Source organism: Haliaeetus leucocephalus, unplaced genomic scaffold (assembly GCF_000737465.1).
Source record: "Haliaeetus leucocephalus isolate CR32 unplaced genomic scaffold, Haliaeetus_leucocephalus-4.0 Scaffold159, whole genome shotgun sequence".
NCBI lineage: Eukaryota > Metazoa > Chordata > Aves > Accipitriformes > Accipitridae > Haliaeetus > Haliaeetus leucocephalus.
Window position 1 is genome coordinate 307,388 of NW_010972595.1, and position 24,894 is coordinate 332,281.

Consider the following 24,894-nt stretch of genomic DNA (forward strand, 5'->3'; position numbering starts at 1 on the left):
GTAGCAGGGATACTTATAAGAGAGCAGGGTCAGCCTAGTTTTTGTAGAAGAAATTTTGCCTCACAAAACTTTGAGACTTCCTTGGAGGAACCAATAACGGTTTGCAGTTCTCCATTTTGACAATGTCCTACTCCAAAGCCTGTCAAAGGTACTGAGCTGTCATGGATTAAAAGAAGATTGTAACATGTGATCTTAAGATGGGTAAATAACTGGTTAACAATGGGGGAAAGAAAAAAAAAAAAAGAGTAGGATAAAACAGTCAGCATTCATAGTAAAGGAGGATTGTCCTCTCTGCTATTCAATGTGCTTATCCAGAAGATGTGATTTGGAAAAGGTGTGGATGGAAGAAGAAAGCAAGCAGGGAACAGAAATGAAGGATATAAGGTTAAAAAAATTAAAAAAGGAGCAGCAGCAGCAGCAGAAGAAGAAGCAGCAGCAGCAGCAGCAGCAGCAGCTTACTTCAGTGTAATTGGCAAAACCACCAATTCAGTGTTGGTAAGTGCAGATCAATGCATATAGGGAGAGGCAAACCCAACTCCCCAACTCCATATGTGCATTTGGGCTATAAATTAATGAGGATTTATTATAGATAATTCTACAGAAACTACTACTCAGTGCTCAAGGAGGTTCAAAAACTATTCCAAAAGGCATGGAAGATGAAACAGAAAGTGTCCTTACATTATTTTATAAATTTCTTGTATACCTGCATCTTGAGTACTCCATTCAGTACTCATTCTCTCCTTTCAAAAAGAGATTACAAAAAAAAGAGAAAGAGAAAAGCAGCAAGGAAGATAAGAAGTAGAGTAGGTTTGCTTGTGAGGAGAGTACAAACAGGACAGAGTTCACTGGCCTGGAAAGGGAGAGCTGAGGTGGTACATAAATCACCAGGGGCCCGGAAAAAGAGGGCAGAGAGTTATTTGCCACTGTTTCTCACAGTGTAAAGAGGAGGGGGGGCAAGAGGAACTTCTTCAGAGGGGGCACGTTCAGCTGTGAAACTCAGGCCCATGGGTTTGGTGCTCTCTGTGCACCAAGAGAACACATGGGATTAAACTCAACTAAATTAATGCCACAAAAGACAATCGGTGTTATTTAATGTCCATCAGAGTTTGTGCAATGAACAATTTTAATGCTGTGCTATGTCTTTTTCCAATGAGTGAAGCGAGAGTAGTCTGTACTCTGGCCTCCTACCTTCTTCCACCTGAATACCCATCACACTAATGACAGGAGGACATTTATTCTCAGTACAGCTAGGCAAGAAAAAACTTTCCCAGGCTGTCTGAAACAGGAGTTGTTGTCTTACCTGTGGTAGGCGGAAGGTCACACTGAGAACACCGTAAGGAGCCCAACAACCTAGGAAAGCATTAAGTTCCTTAATTTGACAGGAGATAGTGGTATACAATTACTTCTTTTAAGGTAACAGCCAATAATTTAGTACTAAGTGGGCACATGCTGCAATAATAAGGCGGCTATTGAGAACATTTCTGTCCATTATATTGTTTAGCTAAATCATACACTTGCTTTTATCTAGAATTGCAGCTGCTGTACAATGCAGTGTGGCCTCTGCAATGATTACACAATGTCCTCTGACTGCCTGTGAGAAGCGTCGTTCCAGAAGATGCCTCTTTATGTCTTCTGCTATTTCCTATTCCAGCTCTGGGAAATATGTTGGATCTTCTTCATCCTTCCCCTCTGGTCAAGCAGCTTACATCTCACCAGATGTTCCTCCGATTTCTTGTGGAAGGCTGGGAAATAGTCTCCTGAGCTGTGAGTGGGCCTCCTGAGGTGACACAGCTGAGGCTTGATGGCTGGCGGTGACAAAGGAAGAACAATGATGGTTACCATGCCTAGCATTCACTTGCTGGTGAACAAGAAATGAATTCCTCAGGAGCTGCATCCATCCCACTCGGCACAGCCTGTCTATGCAAAGGAGGGTTTCTCAGCCTGAGAGCCAGGACTCTTTTGGATTAATGGGTAGTTACAGAGGGTTAGGAAAAGGTTCAGGGAAAAAAAAAAGTGAAAATATGAATCATAACTATAGATGTAAAACTCTAGAATGAAAAATATAGACATCTCCAAAAATTGAAATTTGGGCCGTTAAGAACTTTGGAATACTTGATCTTGAAATCATACCCTTATTTGGACATTCCAGAAGACTACACCAACACAGGTGAATCCCAAGGAACATTATCAAGGTTAGGAAACAGCAGTTTAGACAGAAGATGAAAGTGCCAAAAGTCTAAATGTAGAAGCAACTTTATACTTACCTATGTATATGTAGGTAGCTAAACACCTGTTTTCAAAATATCATTGAACAAGGTCATTTTAAAGCAATAAATCTGGCTTGAGATCACATTTCCCAGAATTCAGGAATAGGTGGATCTGAGGGGTTTCGTATGATTTTCCAGTAAACTACAGGCCATGGTGAAAGTCACAAGTGGGCTACATATGTATCTGACTATTACCAACTTCTTGAATCTGTTTATTTGAATCTATGTCTTGCTTTCTTACATCTTTAATTAGGTAGAATAAAAACTTAAACATGAATATGACCAAAATGTATTCATCTTATGTTTAGTTATTATTTGCAAAATAACCAAGTAATAAGTCAATAATTAGCATGATAAGCACTTTAAAAGAAAAGTCATTGCTCTCAGCATGAATCCTAAGAAGCAAAAAGATTCCCGTGTGAGCTAGCTAACATCAAATGCTAGAACAGTCACACTCTCATCTTGTTAAACTCCTTGAGTGATTAATAATACTCTAAAATGTCTTGGGAAACAAAAAACCTATGGATTTCATAAACTTTAGAAATACACATCCAGATCTCTGCATAATCTTTCCTGTTCTCAAATAGACTAGATTGACATTCGTTAAAAGCTTGAAAAATATCCAGGTGAGTTACTGTTCTTTGAGGCACATCCACTTTTCAGATTAATTCCATTTTCTGTACTCAGCATGGATTCAGCCAAACTGTTATTGGATTTTTCATTGCTCAGCATGGGGGAATGTTTATTGTTAACTGGAATTTTACTGGAGTTGTTGCCAGCAGAGATGACTTGGCTAATAGGTTTAAGGGGGTTTATCCAGAATACTGACAGTGCTGTTTATCATCCTCATACAGGAGTTGATAAAGGGGATCCATGACATTTAATTTCTTCAGGCTTTAGTGACTCAAAGGGATGGGGAAAAGAGTCTCTCAGAACTCTATAGAGTTCTGTTCCCAGACTTCTCACTGACTTCTTGTGTGACCTGGGCTATAAGATTTACCGGAGTTTCTCCACTTGTAAAATGGGAATAAAAATGAGAATACTAACCTCACAGGGGTTTTGTGGGCTTCAGGAGCTTCACACATCAAGTGTTGTAAGTATTACGAGTTTCTAACCTTGATGCCACTAAGGCATGGATTTCCTTTTTTTTTTTTTTTTTTAATTTAGGAAAAATAAATAATTATTTTTTAAGATCATGGCTACCTTCAAGGCAATGAAAGCAGAGAATAGGTATTTGGACAGTGCCAGTGTAGACTGGAATAGTTACACGAGTAGCATCATGCAGAAAGACTATCTGTGTGTCATTCAGACACTGATTTAGGAAGGAGGCAAGAGTGCATTAGCCACTCTGTTTGCTCTGGCCAGCAGGATGTGCAACCAGCATGTTACAGAACAGCAGCCATGCAAACCTTAGATTTGGCTAGGATGGCATCCACGCAGTATTTCCTCTTATCCTTTCTTTGATACAACTCTTCTTTTGACTCTTGAGAGAGGTCAGAACTCCCTCTGGCTGCTTGGTATAGACACCTGCCCTATGTCAACATTATGCCTTGATTTGCTTAAGAAATAATGGTCATCACAGATGAAAGAATGAATGCCAGAGCTGCTGCTTAGTAGACAACTGCAAAAGAAAAATGAGTGTAGACGGCCGGGAAGATCTCACCCAGCACTAGTCCTCAGGTTCTGCTTGCAGCCCTACAGTTAAGGGCTGCCAACCTCATACCACCCTATGCCCTTCCTGAGGGACACACACCTTTAACTGATATATTTTCAAAGAGTTCTGCTAAGCAGAAATGAGTATGTAATCTGCTTCTAAGTTTTTTGTAAAACCCCATAAGTTGGATCTGATGCACCTTAGATTTAACTACAGATATCATGTCAAAGTGGGGTAGGATTTGAGGTTATCTGCAAACACATTTACAGCAGAACAACTAATAGATTTCAGAAAACGATGCAACTTGTACAATGCTTATATGAAGGAACAAGAATTGTTCATTTCCCCATCCCTCTTGCCCCCTCCACGCATAACACAAAAGCAGCCTACTGCTACACTCCACACAACTCCAATTAGATTAATCGCTTGAGGCACTACACCAGAAGCTATTATTTTGTATTAGCAGTGATGGATACTCCTATAAGCAGACATAGCTAATGCATGAGAGACTGGTTTGGAACCAGAGGCACATACACAGAAGGGCAGGTGAACAAATGTGCCACATTTGCCACAGTTTAAACCATTCATCCATGAGTCAAGAAACCACAGGAGTACCAAATACTGCCACAAGTTCTGCCCTTTAAAATGATCCTAAGATGTGCCATGCATCCACTGGGTGAGGTCAACAAGACAGCCAATCAAAACCCAATTATTTTGCAGACGATCACTTGAACTAACAGTCCAGACAATGCCAAGAGCTTCAATCTCATGGATAATCTGAACCGAAGAAAAACATTTATTGAGGAGTCTGCCCTCAGTTAATCGAGCATGATGGACATTTCACATGAGCTTGAAGCCAGGGGATGCATCACCATAGTCCACAAGAATTATTGTACACTATAGTAAAAATTTTAGCTGGAATTTTCCTGGTTCCACTGACTTCCCTACAAATGTACTCATTTGCAATAGTTTTTACCCCATTGCAATAAGAAGGAAATTATTGCTAACAATGCTTATTGACAAAAATACTATATAGTCATCTTGAAGTATTTCAAACTACTAAAAGTTGTTAGAGCAACAAACACTCTTGTTGTTACATAGCAATTCCACTCTGATCAGAAAACAGACCAAGACAAGGCAAAACACTGATATCCTTTTCTTTTCCTTTCCTTTCCAAGCATTTTAAAGCAGATAGATATAAACATTTCTATTCATTCAAAAGGCACATCCCATCAAAAAGGCCATTGAAATGTCATTTTCTTTAATGTCATTACTAAGTCACTGAGTGAATAGCACGGTTTTTAGACACAAATACCTGTTGGGAAGCAATTTGCCTCTGATAAAAATTAAGAACAGTCAGCTGAGCAGCCACATCTGCAAATGGGATTTGAGTGGTCACTACTGGCACTTAGTACTGGAGGGAAAGGAAAAGGCGGCAGGGAAAGAAAACAGGAAACTGGAAGGGGGAAAACCCATTCACATCTGTCAGCAAGGTAGTGGCAGTCCGCTGCCATGCTACTGCCTCTGCTTCTGGAAAAGGACCCAACCATGGCTTCCTACCACCTTTGCACAGAAGGAATTCCAGCAATGAAACACACCTGGTTCACAGGGCAGCACTGGTGCTGGAGGAGGCCAATTTGGCCTCAGCACTACAAGACACTGCAGGCGAGTGTAGATGAGGATGAAGTCTGAGTCATTGCTGTCTCTCCCAGCTGTCCTTGCCTCGCGAGGGGATGCTGTGGCTTTGCAGAGGTACTGGGATGGAAATAGTGTCTGGGAGACGGCTTGGTCCAGACAAAAGTACTCCTTACCCATCTCCAGACACTCAGGCAAGCACTAAGGTTCTCTGGCACAGCATGGATAAGACATCAATATGTTCCCTTGCCGAAGCAGCTGTGGTTAGTGGCCTGTGGGGACATCCTGAAGACAGACCTTCTGCCATCTCTCCTGACCCCTCAGCCCCCTGCAGAGCTACTGCAACTTTTGCCTTCAACTACTATGCAGGCAGGATAAAGAAAATCCTAGAAGGACAACAGGGAAGATGAAAGGCTTTTATGATCAGTAAAGCTGATTTACTGATTTAGCTAAAATATTTATCAGTGAGGTAAGGGAACTATTTCATTGGGAATTTTTACTGGGAGATGACACAGGAAAGCTAGGGATACCGGCATTTCTAATTCAGCGTTCTGCTGCTAAATCAAGGGAGCACATCCAGGAGGGATTCTCCTTTCTCCCTTTTGCTGCCTTTGCCAACAAAGGAGATATTCTGCTGTAATTATCAGGAAGATCCGCAGGAAAGAGGTGCAGGAGAACCAAGACTGCACTCCATTAGAGACGCTCAAGAAATGTTCTAAACTTGGGAAGAATCAGTCTCCTAGGAGTGTTAAGAAAATTCTGTGTGTTTATACAAAATACGCTGCTCTTTCCGATGAGGCACCTCAAGGAGAGAGTCCAAAGAATCAATATTATTCTCATACTAAATCCAAAACATAACGCTATACGAGCTACTAGAAAGAAAACTAACTCTATCCCAGCCAAAACCAGGATAGACAGCGATAGCAGCGATGGGCTATTTTTACAGTTTGGAAGAGCTGTCGTTTGCCTGGCTGTGCTTTGGTCACAGATCCGAATGTTCTAGGTCTGAATACGACCAACCTTTCCTTCCACCACACCAGCGTCACCTCCGCGCACTTGCTTCACAAAGCCTGACTGACTTCCATGGCAGGCTGTTGGCACCGACCATCCCAACCTATGGCTCAGGTTACACGTTGGCTTTCCTTCAGGCTGCGGCTGTTGAAATCACCCCCCTCGCGCCCCAGGAAAAGGGTTTGTGTCCAGCCAGAGCAAGTCCCTGGTCCTCCTGGCTGTGGGGCCTCACAGGCTTTAGCTCTGGCACAGCGAGGGGACAGCTAGTAGGGGTGGTCTCTGGGCTGCAGGGTTGGTTTCTGCCATGGCCTGAGAGAAGAGTAACAGCACCAGGTTTGTCCTTGGGAGCCGGGTGGCAGAGGAGGCGTCAGGGACACCCAGCAGCTGGGCCAGTGCATGGCCACCAAGGGCAGGGAGAGACCCCTGGGCTTTCTGGGCACAGGGACAGCCTGTGGAATGATTGCTGGAGGTGACTTATTGGTATGACAGCCCCCGCCCCTGTCAAGGGAAGTTGAACCTCCAGGGTGGAATGCAGTGGACACGTAAAGAATCGGTTCCATGGTAGTTCCCTAAGCAGCATAACCTGCAACTTTAGATGTTAGCAACACCAGGGGAGCTCGGTATGCTGACTCTGAAAAGTAACATGGAGGGTGGAGCGGAGTGCAGATGCTGCAGCCAGGCTTTGTGATCATAGGGATAGGGAACTGGAACGATAGGAATGAGAACGGTTGGTCCCTGCATTGAATCCACTGAAGCAAGGAGGTAAAACAATGGAGGTTCTGTCTAGCTAATGCCCTACTTCTCATTTATATCACACGTGCCCAGTTCTGGGGTACTGACACGCAACGTTATGTCCTTTGGGTGAACTTTGTTCATTATAATATCATTATAATACCAAAACACACCTCCATCCCAGAAGCTGCCCACCTCCAAGGTGTGACCACTCCCTGCACTGAGCATGTGCTCTGAATTTTCTCTAGCACGTACCTTGAAAAGCAAAGTGAGAGAACTTTATACCAATCAAAGTAAAGGTATGTATGACTAGAGTCACTCAAGCTCCACCTAAAAAATGAGAAAATATAAAAGGGCTTAAGAGAGGTTAGGGAAGATACCATCATAGACAAGTCGGTAGGACTCTGCAGTGCAGGTGCCAGGCCCATCCAGGAGACAGGGGCAGGGACGGGCACACCTACAACATGGCTCAGGCAGGGACTGAAGGCCCCAGGCTGAGCTGAGACATGTCCCCTGGGCCCTTGGCAGGAGACGGGCAGGGTGGGGGTCCCAGGGGAGGCCAGGCCCAGCCATTGAGGTCTATGAGCACTCCTAAGATCCTGACAGAAGCAGACTTCTGAATGTTTCCAAGCCACAGGAAGAAAAATGTGGTCGCTCAGTGATTGTAAACAATACTCTGGGTACATCAGTACCCCTACTGTGCTTCCTCACCATACAAAGTGCAGGCTCCTTGGAGAAATTGTTGGTTCACCCTCTTTGCACTGAAAAAAAGGATTCTTTCCAGCAGGCAGCAGACATGGCCGTGGCAGCTGGGCTCCCTGCGGCACTGTGAGATGCAGCTGAGCTGCTGGCAGACTCTGTTTTCACCAATGGTCAAGCCCAGGTGGGAGCACTTGCAGGGCTCTCTCCTGCACGCAGCCACCTAACGTCGTAAAACTTCCCCAGCTTTGTGACCTCTCGCGTGTTTCTTCCTCTCGTGCACTTCAAATTGACAAGGCACAGCTTCAAATGTTAGCGATGAGGAGGACTCACCAACCTGCCAGCAAAGAGACGGATGGGATCACGCACACACGTGCCTGTTCTTGCCAGCCTCACTCCTTCAGAAGTGAGACTAAATCCAACGCAATAAAGCTTCCCCTTTTTATTCAAGAAGCCGCATGCGATTAGCAGAAAAAACAGCAAGACAATAGCATTTTCTCAATTACAAAATCGTGTGTGTGTGTTTACAGCACTGTTTCTTAGCCATACATTAATTAGTGGCTGCTTCCAGCAAAAGCAACCCCCCTGAAACATGATCTATACAGAGCATAAAGAAACAACACCATAATGGCTGTAAACAAAATGCATGACTGGACTACATACGTGGAAAATATTGCGCTATTATCTACTCCCCATCACATACTGTAAATAGTTGTGCAGGAAGGGCTGATTTGCAAACTGTACCAGAGTAAACAGTTTGCTGTGTAAGCCACGGTAACAGGGCATGAGCAGGAAGGTACCACTGTTAAACAGCCAAATAGAGAAAACTCCCTGGGTCCCTAAACCAATCGGTGCCTAAACATACACTGAGGTGGGAGGTATCTAACAAAGAGAGAGTCAAAACACAGCTAGTCATTTCTGTAAGTGCCAGACAGAAGGCACCTTCCTATAATTCAACATCAGATCATCACAGTGAATATTGCTACTGGAAGTAAGGCTGGCAACAAATTCACAGTGTCTTTTTGCAAAAAGGGACACTATTAGGTTGATTGCTCCCCTCTCTTGAAGGTGCATCCTCCCAGCTGCTGTTCTTCTAATCATAACAACATATCTCTAGATTGGATAGTATTAAAGGGGAGTAAATACTATGATTCCCAAACAGATGAGGAAACTGGAGAACACAAGAAGGGTTTGAGCAAGGTCACTTAGCAAGTCAGCAATAATGAAAGGACTGTACCTGGTAGCTTATGCCAAAACCCTCTCTTCTGCATTTATGTTCTCTACCTTCTTATTATAATGGTGGTCTGCAGGCTCAGAACAAGGATCACACATAAGAAGGAATGTGGGATTTGTTGTTTGCAGGTACTCATTAATAGATCGATGGGTTAAAAGTGGTATCGTGTTGGAGAAATGGATGAAAAACGCTGCATAAGCATTACTTGTTAAAAATAAAGAAGGGACCAATGCAAACATGCCAAAATGTATAAAAAGTGAACTAGTTTTGAAATTAGAGCTATTTATATTAGATGAGACTTATCGCTGTAGTGTGACATGAATGTTTTATTCCACAATTTTTCCTTAAGATATTTTTTTTTTCCTCCAAAAAGCAAGACGCTCTCCAAAATCTCTCCAAAGAGCAAGACCTCTAAATGCCACCTGCAAGAAAATCCTGGGTGAAAACATCCATAGTAGTAGCCTCCCCTATGAATATAAATATAAGAATTTAATAACTGCTGGGACCCTATAAGAAATACGCAACATACACAGGTAATACTTATTGTCACTGCCAGTGGTGAGAAACTTCAGAAGGTAAGAGGATGGATTTGTGATAGTTCTTGTTCCACGCTTTCTACCTAAAAAATGTCTTGGGTTAGATACAGAGGTTTAAATTTTACTTTCAGTGATTATCCATTCTTGTTCTTGAGCAGGACAGTAATCCATGAATCACATTGTTTTATTAAGGGAATACAGCGTTTTGAAATCTCTCACATCCCTGCTCATTCTTTTCCTTACACCCAAGGGGTGGCTGCAGCTATGCCTGGGGAAACAATCTGCTAAGGTGGTGGCTGTGAAAGAGCATCACACCATGAGCAGCTTGGAGAACTGAAACAGCACAGAAACATTCTGCTGCACATCGGCATCTATAAGTGGAGCCACACCATACCTCAGCTGCTGGCACAGCAGTCATTGATAAAAATATCTGTAGCAAAACTTTTAAAGTACTTTGCTTTAAGTTTGGAGTTTTTTTCTTGGTGATTTCTTGTTGTCTTCCTGCAGACTTACTCTTTCTTTCACATCCTGTGAATCATACATATATGAATGCCCTTGCATATGCACATGCAAGATAGTATCTGTCGTGGTTTAACCCCAGCCAGCAACTAAGCACCACGCAGCTGCTCACTCACTCCCCCTCCATCCAGTGGGATGGGGGAGAAAATCAGGAAAAGAAGTAAAACTCCTGGGTTGAGATAAGAACGGTTTAATAGAACAGAAAAGAAGAAACTAATAATGATAATGATAACACTAATAAAATGACAACAGTAGTAATAAAAGGATTGGAATGTACAAATGATGCGCAGGGCAATTGCTCACCACCCGCCGACCGACACCCAGCCAGTCCCCGAGCGGCGAATCCCTGCCCCCCCACTTCCCAGTTCCTAAACTAGATGTGACGTCCCATGGTATGGAATACACTGTTGGCCAGTTTGGGTCAGGTGCCCTGGCTGGGCATGAGAAGCTGAACCCTCCTTGGCTGTCGTCTAAACACTGCTGAGCAACAACTGAAAACATCAGTGTTATCAACATTCTTCACACACTGAACTCAAAACATAGCACTGTACCAGCTACTAGGAAGACAGCTAACTACATCCCAGCTGAAACCAGGACAGTATCTTGTTCACACTAAGCCATTATTTTGTGTAACTGCTTCATATTACCCTCCCTCTCTTCTGACAGTTGTGTGGGACAAGGATGAAGGGATTAAGAAAATGGTTATCGTGATAAAATAGAGACGACAGAATTTGGTAGATGGGAAGGGCACAAAAAAAGCTATGCTTGGGTCCACAAAACAGCCTTATTTTTTTCCCTTCAGCATCTATGTCCATGTGATAAAGGCCCAAATTAATTTGCCAATTGAATTAAAATAATCTGTGAAGCCTGCACTGCAAGCCACAAAATGTAAGATATTTGTTAAAAAAACCTGAAATGCCGTAAAGACCATTAAAAACAACAGTTCATTTGTTCAATCCCAGTGAATGGGTTTAACTTTTTTAATGTGATGTGTAAGTCATGCCATACCTGGAGAAGTCATCTGTTTACGTCCATCTCCCAAACAGTAAGCACTGTGAGTGCCTATTTCCAAAGCTGCACGTATAAGCAAATTAGAGTGAGGTGGTACCAACTGACCTGGCAATGTAAGGCGGTTTGTCGAGGAACCCGAGCCTGGTAAGTCAGCTGAATGTCGCACCGGACCTTTAAAAAGAAAGAGCAGTTTCAGCAGAGATGGATGAATGGTAGTCCTGCCAGCTATGAAAATGCTTTTTGTAGTGCTGCCATCACTACGAGGTGTTTGTAGTCTTCTTTCTGCCATTTCTTATCCATGGTACACTGGGAAAGTAGCCTCACTTCTGGGACCTTTCCATCTAAAGGAGTCAATATCAAAAGTATCTTTCTTTTTATCACTTACCGGGTTTGGGTTGAGATACCCAAGTTATTGATTCTGGAAATTTCATGTTCTTAAGTTTTGGACCTATGAACTATTGCCAGATCTCAGACAGCTTTCCCTTCAGCTACCTCCATGTCCTCACAGAACTGGCAATTGCCAGTTTTACTGCCTGGCACAGCTCTGAAGGCAGTTACACAGCACTTACCTTGTTTCTGTGGTGGTTCAGCAAGCGGCTGGCATCACTTTGGGAACCATCGGTTGGTAACGGCTCTGGATATTTATGTCATTGGCTATACGTGCCAGAGAAAGGACTCTGATACTGTATTTGCAAGTGGAGGTGAGTCACCCAAATCATTAGATGCCTTTTCCAAACCATCTTTTCTCCCTTCTTGCTTATGTGGCAGTCAGTAATTTTGATTTGAAGGTCACAACTGACTTTGTCAACACCCTCAATATCTAACAGAAATTGGCAGCTTGGCTTCATCTCTGCTTGCACTGGACTGGAGATACATGCAGACTCAAACAAAGCCGGTAAGGTATAAGAATACAAGCAGGTACAGTGGCGAGCAGATTGCATGTTCTTCAGGAAATCAATTCCAGTGAACCTCCCAGAGAGGAAAGGAGTGAATTGAAACAGGAATTTCCAGCAAAAGGGAATGCACAAATCCTTTCACACTTTTACTGAACATCTCTGAACTTTACATCCTCCTTAGACAGAATGGCTTGGTCTCTGCCACTCTTAATCGTTATTTTTTCCTTTTTTAAGGAAAAGATCAAATAGAAAACCAGCAGCAAGATGGGAAAATTCTGGTCATTACTTGTGTGGTGTGATGACTCCTGCACAGACACCACCCGAGTCTACCTGTGGAATACAATACTTTGTACAAGGTGCTATGTAGACATGTAGCTGAAATGCTCTGAAAGGAGGTCTATAAGCAACACCAGAGCACAGGACACCAGCCCTGTGGGATTGATACTCATGCTCCAAGTGCACAGAAAAAAAAAATCACACAAACAAGTGTTTCAGTGCGCATGAGAGTGGTGCGCTGTCGTTGGTTTAGCTGCTCTTATGGGCTGTGGTTTCAGTCAAAAGAGAAAAGGGGAAAGGTGAGGTTGACATGTCTAATCCCCAAACGGGTAGAGATTTACCTCGGGGTCCTTAAATAAGCTATTTGAATTCTCTACCACAATTTCCCTGTCTTTAGGTATTAGGTATTGCCACTAATTCCTCACAGGGGCAAGTGGCGAGCAATGACTGCTGTCCAAGCAATGTTCCCACTACACTTAAAAAAACAGAAGTTGATTATTACTAGTACTCTATGGGGAGCTGGATGCTGGAAAGCAAACAGCAAGTGCTGTGCCTGTATCGGATGTAGAAAGCACAAGAACAAAACGAACCCTTCTATAATTTTAATTCAAATGGAGCAGAGACCTCATTGTTTTTATTTGGTAATAGGATGAACATACATGGACTCAATTACAGAAAAACTGGAATGTTGAAAAATGTTTTATACATTTAGAGACCACAAGCCTCTTCTTTCAAATAAGGAACTAACAATAAATACATATTGTTTAAAATTATTCCCAGAACAGTTGAGAATACTTGGCATTACATGGCATCATTCATTTCGGTTTTGCATTTTTTTTTTCCTTATGAGTCTTAACAAACCAAATAATAGTTTTTTTTCATTACCCTACCCACCCAGTCCCAGGAGCAAACTTGCATCGAGTTTTGCTTTCAGCATGTATTTTAACTTGTTTTCTATCCCCTGGTGCAAAATAGCTTTAACAACCTGCCTCTTTCTTCCTTGAAAAATATTAGAGAACAGGTGTCTGTTGCTTGTTTTAGTTCAGTTCAATAAAGACATCTCCATTATCAGTTTTGCTAATATAAACATACTCTAAAGTTTATGTTCAACTTCATACATAGAATTCCCTGCAGAATGCCAGCTGAGAAAAGGTTATTTTTACAAGACCAAGATCCTTGAATTTGGTTAATTTCCCCTTATCCTTCCTACCAATAGGTTTAATGTTTCTTAACTTTATTTAGGACCTGTCAGTGTAGGGTTAACCACAAGAGCAGTGAAATCTATTGTCACAGATAAGCCACAATGTCCACCCTTCCTCCCTGCTGAAGGTAGTCAGTGCACTAGGGTATGACTTTGATTGAAGTGCCTACAAGAAGTAGCATCATCAGAATGAAGAGAGATATATGGTGTTTCTTAAACACATTGTGGTGGAAGCAGCTCCTACCACAGCAAAGGAAGACAGTGCCACCCTAATACATTGGCTTTACACAGATTGCCCTGCATGTGATTAGCTGTATGTGTTTCGGTTATTTAGGTTTTGGCCCCAGATGCTGTGGTGGGACCAGCAGGACTTTGCATGCAACTTCCTTTGATTTCAGTGCAACTAAAAAAGTGATCAGGCCCTAGGTGTTACTTCGCTCTAAGCTCATGTTGCAAATGCAATGGCTTTTGTCTATCAGGGAAGAAGGGGGAGGAGAAAAGGGAAGGGAAATATTCCTGTGAGAATCTGGGCCTGTAGACAACCAGAAGGTCTGGTAAAAACCCAATCAGAACCCTACAATAAAAATAGCAAATATTTAAAAAAATTGCATATAAAAGTGTATAAAAATATCATCCAAGCGAGAAGAAAAGGAAAATGCTCACTCTGCCATTCTACTGCTAGGTTTTATCACTAGAAAACCCCAATGGCCATAAGTAATTTTGTTTGATAGATGCACTCCTACAACCACCAGCAGAGACAACTGGACTACATATATTCCTCCTACCACTGGATAGCTTCTAAAACCAGAGTGTTATGAGTACACAGCAGTTGACACATACGCACTTGGAAGAAATCGAAAGAATACAAAATGTCGAGAGTGTGCTGTGAGGCTTGTGAACGAGTGCTGTCGTGCACTTAGGTATGAGGGTAAATAAATTGCTAAAACAGCTTCAGATCCCCAGCCAGCTTGCCTGGAAGTAGCTCCACTTTCTTCTACCTGGTGGTCAAGTCACCAGAGCAGGGAGAGTTAATGCCTCGAAGATAGGCATGCATCCCGGTCCTGCTTGGGTACAGATCAGAACCCTCTGTGCTTGCTGGGGATCAAAAGGGACATTGCAGCAACAAGAAGGCAGTCTCAGCGAGTAGAAATGCGTGGCCAGTGTTTCATTTTAACAGAAAATAATGGCACTGGCAGTGGTCACTTGCCCTGCTCCTGCTTTGATCACAGTAATCAGACAGGGAAAGGGTTGTCTGGGATCGCAAAACTTGTCTGCCTGTGGAAGCAGGGGGAGCACCACATTAGGATGCACACCTGACACTAAACTGAGACTGAGGCAAACCTGCTCATATTGTGGGTAACACAAATTGGAAAAACCTCTGTACCCACTTCAGAGGGAGCTGAATTTATGCCTTAAAATGTGAAAGCATGGGTTTTTTCCCTCCTTTCTACCTGGCCAGCACTGATGCTCACTCCTTAGAGCAATTTGCACAGAGTCAGTGTTGCAGGGCTCCTTCTCGTCTTCAGCCAGCACGTTCCTGCTTTTGAGTGCTGATGTTCAGACACTGCGCCAGCACAGCTCTGAGATCAGCACCCATTCAACACATGTGAAAAGCACAGGATCACTCTGTTGTTTTTAATTATTGGGTAAGATTATGGATTAAAAAACAGTAAGAGAAAAGGACTTGATTATGCTGTCATTTGCTGAGTATAAATGTCTAACATATGGTATAGATCATCAGAAGCTGATGAGTTTCATTATTATAAAATGAAAAGTGAGGAAAAAGGAGCCAATAAGAAATATTTAAGACCATCTCAAGAGTTCCTGGAGATAGACTAGTTTATTCTAGTTGAAGCAAAAACGTACTGTCCTTGTCAGCTTCCATCATTTCTAATTTGAATAGATTATTGTTCTTTTTAATTAAAAGCCATGTTTGGGACCCACTGTAGAATTTTCAAGGACTAACAGTGAAAGTATTTGCCTTTAGCTAGGTGAACTCACAGGCCTTCTGAATACAAAGCAGCACAGCACTATCAGCTATCTAGTTTGAAATATTTTTGCTTCCAGTCTGAGCTTGTAAGACTTTTTAAGTACATATGCAAACATTTGCATATTCAAAAGGTAGTTTGCAAAACACCACCATATACCGTTCTTCTCTGGCATAACCAACTACACTTTGGAAAGTTTCTCTCCAACCACAAAATCTGTGCTTGAAAAAAAGAAACAATGAGAAAAAGGAATGTGCCTCCTTCATTCACCCATCAGGAACCAAGCTCCCAAATTCCAGATTCATTCTGATGCTAAACATCCTACTGTATCAATACATAGTGTGCTTACACTAGCTGGAGCTATAGAAAAGGCTGCACTTTTAGATAAGCATCAGTCTGCCTAGATTGACTACTCTGAAATATGTTTTAAGTCTAAAATTGCAAAATTTCTTTTTTTAATCTACCACCTATTTTATCACCAGCAAAAAAAAAAAAGTTGGCTTCTGGCATCCATCTTTTTTCTCAAACATGGAAAACATTAGTGACGTCCGCCATCTTTTTATATTTAAACATAGAAATCTGACCATATAACTTTACAAAGAAAAAAATTGTGTCATTTGTAAAGAAAGCTGGTTGACTTAAGCATTTTGAGAGGGTGCATCACAGGTTTTTACATTTTAAAAAAGTAATTTAAAAATAGACAAATCCCTTCTTTCATGTGTGTGAACACTTCTTGCATGTTGTCACAGAAACGCACGGTTCAAGTCACGGATTGAGTGCAGCCCAAAGAACTGTCACCCTTTGAGCCATTTAAATAATGAACAGGACACAATGAAGGTGGTGAAACACTGGAAACATTCAAGGTCAGGCTAGATGGGGCTCTGAGCAACCTGATCTAGTTGAAGATGTCCCTGCTCATTGCAGGAGGGGTTGGACTAGATGACCTTTAAAGGTCCCTTCCAACCCAAACTATTCTATGATTCTATAAAAACATATTGCTTGCTCTTCTTTTTCTATTAAATCATAGTGTGTCCAGGAGTTCAGGCACTATGTCACCATGAGTCAAAGGTCTGCGAATTCCCTGAACACCAGTCCCAGCTAAAGGAAAAAAAACTGATAGGGATACTTGCAATGGTATCCCTCCCTCCCTGTTTTAAGGGGATAAAGTGCCTGGATTCTCCCTCTCAAGTTACAAAACAGTTTCTGGGAAGCAGAAGATGCCTGGTGCTCTTCCAGCAAGGCAGAGCTTTCTGAGAGCACCAGCAGCCCCTGTGCAGAGGCAGAAGAGTGCTGTCTTTATCAACACAGCTTTCCAGCCTGCGCTGCCCTCCGTAAGAAGCACTCTGGCACCAGAAGACCCCTTTGTGCCTACTGGTGGGCACTCCCAAACAATTCTGTAGAATTTTAGCATGAGGCCAATGGTTTGGGCCCTATATTTGCAAAATTTCTGGCTGATTAATTTCTTGTATAGTCTTACTGAGGATGGAAAAGGCAGGCATCTGAAAACATAACTCTATATATCTAGGGAAAGTTAGGTAAGGATGTAAGAACAGAAATCCTTTCTCATTCTTTATAAACATAGGCCATTAACTGATGAACACCTAATCCTTTTCCACTTATTTCTCTTTGGTTTCCTTTTGTGGAATAAAATAAAGAAAGCAGTTCTGTAATTTTTTTTAATTTTTATTTTTTTTTTACACAATTGCACAGTGGCTGATCTCTAGTTTAACTGGGAGGTGTCTACACATACCATTCCTTGGCTCACAATGCACTAGCACAACGCTGCAGAGTGTTCCAGGAGGTGAGGGGGGCAGAGTAGGGCAATGCACATGAGATCCTGGGAGGGAACCCCACAACAGATGCTTTCATCTGCCCTAGTCTCTTTGTAGGATTTCAATTTCTAGCTTTCACTTTATATATTTCCAAGCTAATAGATTTCATGGGGATTTTTTTTTACATGACAACAAAAATTTCTAAAAAATGCTAATAATCCACTGTAGCTTATTCAAATGATTTTAAAAGAGCAGGAGAATGTTTGAGCTAGCTCTGACTCCCTGTATATTGCAAAAGATTTTGCTGCATACCTGTGTGCTGAGATCAGTAACTTTGACTATAGCATCTATTCTAGAATGGCAGCTCTGATCTGCAGTCCCAAAGGGATGGCAAACCCACCACTTCCCTTATTAGCTCCTGCCAGTGGTAAATAACCCTAACAATCGAGGAAAAACATTTTCCAGTCTGATTTCACACCTTTGTGCCAGTGCACGAGAAACAAGGACTGACCAGCCATGAATTAAGCAGTCTGGCTTTGCTGTCTGAAAGAAGTCATTCCCAGAAAGAAAAAAAAATAAATATCAGAAACAGATGAAGAAAAAGATTTAGGTTTTTTTAATTATTATTATTATTCTACTGTGCATAATGTAAGGCATCTTTAGTCACTGTACATTAGGTAAGCGTAACTTAAAAGATATTGACTAAATCATCCTGCACCTCTGACCAAACACTTGGTGAGGATATGTTCCCCCTGACTTCAGGGAGAAGTCTGACTAAGCAGGGACTGACTCACTGCTGCGGTATTTTAGTTCTGCATTATTGATATTTCATCAATGTGCCTTCAAAGAGTCTGGTCAGGACTGGAAGTCATATTCTACCACTCTTACCAGGGCTGAATGCTGATGGAGCGTGAGAAAGGCAAGGTGGGAAAGTGCTACGTGGTGACACAGCCCTCTGCCTGTCACACAACATGGAGTGTGCTTGGCGCTGACTGCACCTGGTGCTGACTGGCCACTGTCCTCCCAGCACCCTGCTTTCCTCAGAAAATCTACCCCAGATTGAACCAGGAGCTCACAAATGGGAACACTATGTGCCCTTATATTTATTTTATTTAAATGAGCTGGTTCAGTGAAGCCAACTGCGAATTCTAAGAACTGCAAGAGTTATTTTTGTGATTGAAGTGCAACCTTTTCACAGCATGAACCTAATCTAAATCTCTGGCTTTGAACAAACTCAAACTCCGGTGTCCAAAAAAAGAACTCAAAAAGTCTCTAGCCTCAGTAATCAAAATCCCAGATACAAACACTCCTGAGTGAGAAGGTATTCACGTTTAAATGTGGATTTAGGCTGAGCTGACTGCTGTGATCTTTGCCAGTGTTGCGGGAAGCTCGTCCCTGTACATGTACAGTTTAAGCAGGAACAGAGACCCAAGCTCTAATATAGGCTGGTGGGAAAGTCCTGTGCTTTTGAACATGAAAAAGAAACTCTGAAGATTTACTTTCCTAAGCCAATGTTTTGTGTGTTCTCTACATAGCAAAGAGCCGTAACAGCAGTCTGAGTCCTTATAAAATATATACACGACTAACACAGCAAGACCTCATCCTGAACAAAAAGGAGTTAGGAAAAAACAGTTGTATGTGTATGTATGTGTCTTGATTTCCACATAGACAGGTAAAATTACTTACAATTAACTGGATCCCTACCAAGATCCCAAGCCAGAAAAGCACTTACATACATGTTTGATGTTTCTCATACAAAGATACCTTCCTGAATCAAGGTCTAAGCAAGTTAGTTTTTTAACATTTCTTCTTTAAAATGGGCCGAAATGATGGCTACTTTCCATGTGTCTAACTTCACTGGATAAGACAGTTTTATCCACCAACTCCAGCAGTGTATTTAGGACACACTTTTTCATTTTGGTTTTGTCTGTCCATACTTCTCCAGCAATGCTTTTTCTTTTCTTTGGCCTGTCCATTCAGTCAGTGATGAAAGAAAGACCACACTGAGATGAAAGTAAGAATCGATCCGTGTGATTCCCTGCTGCCCTTCTCCTCTTAGATCTTCAGGTCAGACAAAGAGTGGTTACTAGTAGCCCATGAACAAATGTGGGGAAGAGCTCATTAACTGTAATATCAAGTTAAGGCAGGCACATCAAGCAGGACATTAGTGCATGCTCTTAGAGTCTGACAACAAAATTTGCCCCAAGGGAATATCACTTTCATTGATTATTCCTTTCCTATTACTAACTGCAAAACCAGAACAAAATCAAGGGTTGAGTGAGTCTGCCTGCTGTCTAGAAACAAAAACATTTTGCTACCATTGCATCATCTAGGAAAGACATCAAATCCTAACAAATGGTCAAATGACTCTACCAATTTGCCATCCTTATTAATAAAATCTTCTACAGCGAGGGTAAAACTGATGTCAAATTCTGTCTACCAGCAACTGGAAAAGGCTCTCAGGGAAAAGAGTAAAAGTGAAGTATTAACAAGTTTACTTTCCTTTTTTTTTTTTTAATATATTCTTTTGCATCATGCTAATGTTGGTTTCACAAGCTTGAGGCATAGCAAAGGGCAATACCAGCTTTTGAAGATGACTCTCATCTATTTGCTTGACCTGTCCAGAAAAATGGAGCCATTTGCATCAGGAAATCACCACTTGTTTTTTTTAACAAAAAACTTCAAAATACAACAAAAAATGCACACATACATGAACAAACAAACAAACAAAAATAAAACTGACCCAAAAAACCAAGGCCCCCACCCTAGAACCCAGAGTCATTAGCTGTGAAGTAGCCAGTGGGAGGAGGAGTGTTTTGAAAGTTGTTTAACGCCTTCCCCAGAAACTGGTCTTTGCAGAAGGAGGAGGAGAACAGGAATGAAGAAGCTCAGCTAAAATGATGAAAGAAATTTGCAGTCTCTTTTTTAATATATTTTTATTCTTCTGTATCTGGAAAAAAAAAAAAAGAAAAAGAAAAGTGTCAAATGCTGCCTTTCTCCCCTTTGTCCAAGCAGCAGGTAATCTGGGAAAGAAAAAGAAGGATATCAGTTTAGACAGCCTCCTTTCCTCCAAGCATTGCAGTTTTGCTTAACTGTTGCAAGGCTGCAAGGTGAGGTGCACCAAAGCAATACCTCTTATTGGCTTGACTGGAAATATCATTCTGTCCTACACAAAGTGAAATCCATTGCTCTCTGACTAATCCAGTGGGAACTCAACCTCGGGCATCAATAGGATCATTTAACAGAATCCAACATGCTTAGATCAAGAGATCCCATTAGGTTTCTTTGCTGTAGGGCACTCTGATCACCCTTGCTCACTAGCTCTTTCAGTACCTTTTTGCTCATGAAAGCAACAAAGTTGTACATGCGGTTTGAGGTGAAGAAAAGAAAATGCTCCAAACACAAAAGAGCACTACCATTTAAAAGCCCCTTTCTCCCAAAGAGCTTGCAATGAAAAGCACAGCCTTATGTATGGATAGGTGCCCCTGAGACCTAACAAAGTATGTGCCTTTTACAATCTGCTTGACTCCTCTGTCAAATATTTATAACCTCTTGGCCTCATAATTAGGCTATATTTGACTAACATTGTACAAACATAACTGTTTTCTATGTAGTTATACCACAAGTGAATCTTCATAATAAACAGATGTCCTTGAGGAAGAAATGTAGACAAGAAACCTTTTCCTTTATTTCTAGTGAAAGAGGACAGTTTCTAATGAAAGAGGACACTCTATCCAACCCTTCTCATACTCTCCTCTAGAAATCCTCTGGAAAAGCTTCAAACAGGAACATGAATATTTTACTCTATATTGGCTGTCCAACCAGTTATTTGAATATGTCTGGCACTCTGCTTAGCTACTGTTATTCTGACAATGCTGTCAGCAGAGTTTGAAAGTGCATTTAAAAGGGTCTCTCAACCAAGGAGATTCAGCCCAAGGAGAGGTGAATTTATCTGTAAGGCTGGGCATGACGTGGAAGATGTGATTACATCTGAATCTCTTTGGGTCCCTTTCAGAAAACCAGTTTCTTTTGCCTTCATTAATATATTGCCTCTTTTTTTTGCCTTTTTTTTTGTTGTTTTTGAGTAGCATTTGGGCAAAGGAAGAAAAGTATGGCAAAACAAAGGTCTAAGGCTTTGCTGCTGGATTGCATTATCTCTGATGAATGTATACAGTGGCTGCATAGAGAGTTGGTATGATTTTCTTGTACTGTACAGTTAGCAGGGGGACTTTTCCTTTCAGGATGGTCCCCTGTAAGGTGCTGCTACATCTTGCTAACTTGATGCAATTTCTGTTGTAAAGAATTAGACTTTCAACTTTTCATTGGATTTATTTAGACTGAATTGTCACATTCCCAGCACTACTGACAGCATAATCTACAACAGGCAATAGTAACAGCCATAACAACAGTACTACACTTCCTTGATGTCTCCTACCTAAAAGTTCAGCCTGATTTACTGTCATTAACAGGATCATAACAATCCTGTGAGATGTATCACTAGCCACATTTTAAAGAGAAAAGACTGACCCAGAAGGAAACGTAATCATGTGGGACATGTGGACTAAATTACATGTTTGAGCAGTAATTATTTCTGAATCTCTTAAATGATTTGCTGAATCACATAAGGAATCTGAAACAGAGCTCAAAGTACCACCCAACATGCCCTCTCTTTCCTATGCCATCCATACTCACAAGACTTTTATCCTCTCCCATTCCCGTTAATGAAACAAGGGAAAATGCAATGTTTTTTCCAGACTCTATAAGTTCCCTGTGGAGAACTGAGTCATATATTGCTTTTTGCTTCTGTTAGTCACATCATCAGCTCCAGTGAGAACATTCCAGTACAGCATTTTCTTTAAATTGTTTTTCTACTTGGTGGAGCAGATGTGTTGGTTTCCTAGCCGAATTTCCCTTTGGATACAATATAGCTTCCCTACTACTACCTTAACCTTGGATGTGATTCAGCCTCCTTCTCATTTTGGCACAATAAATCCAGTGCAAATATTAGTATGTATCAACAGAGGTAATTGAAAGAGGAAAACGAATGAATATGCAGCGCTCAGTACACAAGAAGACTCTAAGTAGTTCACTTGGCATATATTAAATTTCATTATCAGAAATAGCCTCATCTGAATGCACATCTCAGTCCTTCAGTGTCACTGACGAGTTTATATTGTTTGTCAAGGTTGAGTATTGGCCCTCCCCTTCATCACTAATGCAAATACCAGTGACTTCTACAGCTCTTCATGTGATACCAGCACCCACTGCAAGGAGATTAAGTCCATTCCTGCTATCAGCTTGCAGTTTATACTAAGGCATTTTTAACTTGTGCTTGCTGGACTATGAATGTATGTATTTACTATGTTACTATACAGTCTGACGTACTGAGATGAAAATACACTGTGGTTCGTCTTTTCCTTCACACGGAATTACTCAGCATACGACTGTATCCATACAGCAAGGAAGCTGGATGTCAGTTTTGCACAATCAGTGATTAATCTCACACATTTGCCTCTCTTTTTGTGACAAAACAAATCCTTTGGAATCCAAGGCCTTGCAAGAACTACCCGTTTTAACAGTTGGCATTTATTATGCCTGTCTAATGCAAACTTTCACAATCTGCTACCCAGTTGGAGAACAGGAACAGAGCCCCAGAGGCATTTAGACTGAGGTGAGAGTTTAGACTAACTCAAAACTAACACTTGTTCTGTAATGACTCATGCTCCTCACCAAGGGTAAATCAGAGGCGTGATGCCGGTTGTATGAGCTGGAAGTGGCGAGCTGACCTCTCCCAGCACCGCTTCTGAAAGTGGCTGGCTCTGCTGCTCCAGCCAAACGCCTGCCCTTTCCCTCCACCCCTTCCTCCCCAGACGCCGAAAGCACAGCACTGCCTGGAGAGGGCTCAGGACACTTTCCCACAGCCCCCAGTGCCAGGCCAGGCTGTCAGGACAAGACTGAGCCCTATAGTTTTCAAATTGCATTTAAAAGAAAACTCTGCTATTTTCTCTCCTAAAAAATAAATGCTGGATGCAGACTGCAGGACAGTGTGATGTGGAATAAGGATTTTGGGGGGAGGTTTTTTCCCACAAACTACTTAGCTTGCTTGGCAGTCCCTGTTGATGAAATTATTTGTGAAGTTATTGCATGGTCTCCGTTTCCTCTGCTGAAATATGCATTCTTTCAGCATTATAACCTTACGTAATTATGAAGGAAGCACAAGATGACACCACAATTATCCAGGATTTTCTAAGCAGACTGCGTTAACCTTGCAGTTCACTTGTGAAAAAGTAGTGCTTAGTATGAACAAATTTCATCTTCTCAGCAGGCTGCATGAGCACTTCTGCAGGATGGGAGAACTCCACCACACCACCAAATAACATTGCCCTTGAGGTACTATTACCCCAAGATATTTTTGAGTTAGATTTTTAATACACAGAAAAAGCAAAAGAACAGAGCCTCAGTTAACCGTATTCATTCAGTACATCCCTTATTGAACTCCATATGGTGATGCCTTTTCATGCTTTTATGACGTAACATCATAAAGGTATCAACCAAAAAAATCAGCATACAATTATATTAAAATGAACATTTTTGTATTTTGTATATTTTATTCTTGAAAATTTAGGGGAAGTTAATCCTACAGGTTTTCTCATTTGTATTAAATTCAGATTCTCTTGTCACATCCCAATAACCATGTGTGTAACACGGACTGTCAGTGTTACATACTAACATAAACAGCAGATATCAAAATGGTTGCACTTGAATGACAGTTGAATACACAAAGTTTATGCATGCTACGATTCTTTAGCCTGAAAAGAGAGAGTTGCAGGGAGAATTTAATAAAAGGAAAATGAAATTATGAGTTGTGCTAAGAATGTGAATAGGGAACAATTACTCACTGCTTCTCACAGTCCAAGAAGGGGGTTATCAAATGAAATTATCAAGCAGTAAATTGGAAACCAATAAAAAGATGTGATTTTTCACATAATGCCTAAGTAAATTTTGAGTTGTGTTGTCTCAGTGCCCTGTGGACAAAAGAGTACCAGGGTTCTAAAGATAATTAGACAAAGTAATGGAAGAAAAATCCATCAGAGGCTATCCAAGTCAGAGATTTGACCTCTGCCTTAGCTCTCTGGAAGACAGAAAGGTGTAGGGGGAGGCATTGCTCTGGTTTTGTTCTTTGTTCATTCAGATCTCTGCTATGAAATGTTGTCAGGTCAGTGATGGAGAGGTAAAGGGATTTTTGGTCTGACCCAGCATGGTTGTTCAAGTGTTCCTAGGAAAGTTGATATGGTGTTTGAAAGTAGCCTCTACCCTCATTTATTAAAAGCCTAGGCTTTTCAGGATAAGACTGTTCCAAACTTTGCTCTCCCCAGCACCCTGCTCCATCCAGGCACTGGGTGAAATGACAACCAAAATGACAAATTGTTATATGGCAACTGATTTCATAAAACGATTACTAC

The 24,894-nt window shown here is 41.6% G+C and overlaps 1 protein-coding gene across 2 annotated transcripts in view; it reads right to left on the reverse strand.

Moving 5' to 3' along the window:
* Positions 1 to 1,635: 1,635 nt before the first annotated feature.
* The window catches only part of PDE1C (phosphodiesterase 1C, calmodulin-dependent 70kDa), a 320,002-nt gene continuing 296,743 nt past the window's right edge, over positions 1,636 to 24,894 (reverse strand). For both annotated transcript variants that reach the window (XM_010562366.1, XM_010562367.1), the window contains 2 exons: positions 11,404 to 11,469; positions 1,636 to 1,805 (listed from right to left, as the gene is read on the reverse strand). In XM_010562366.1, the coding sequence (XP_010560668.1) occupies positions 1,636 to 1,805; positions 11,404 to 11,469 (236 nt within the window). The remainder of the gene's footprint in view (positions 1,806 to 11,403; positions 11,470 to 24,894) is intronic.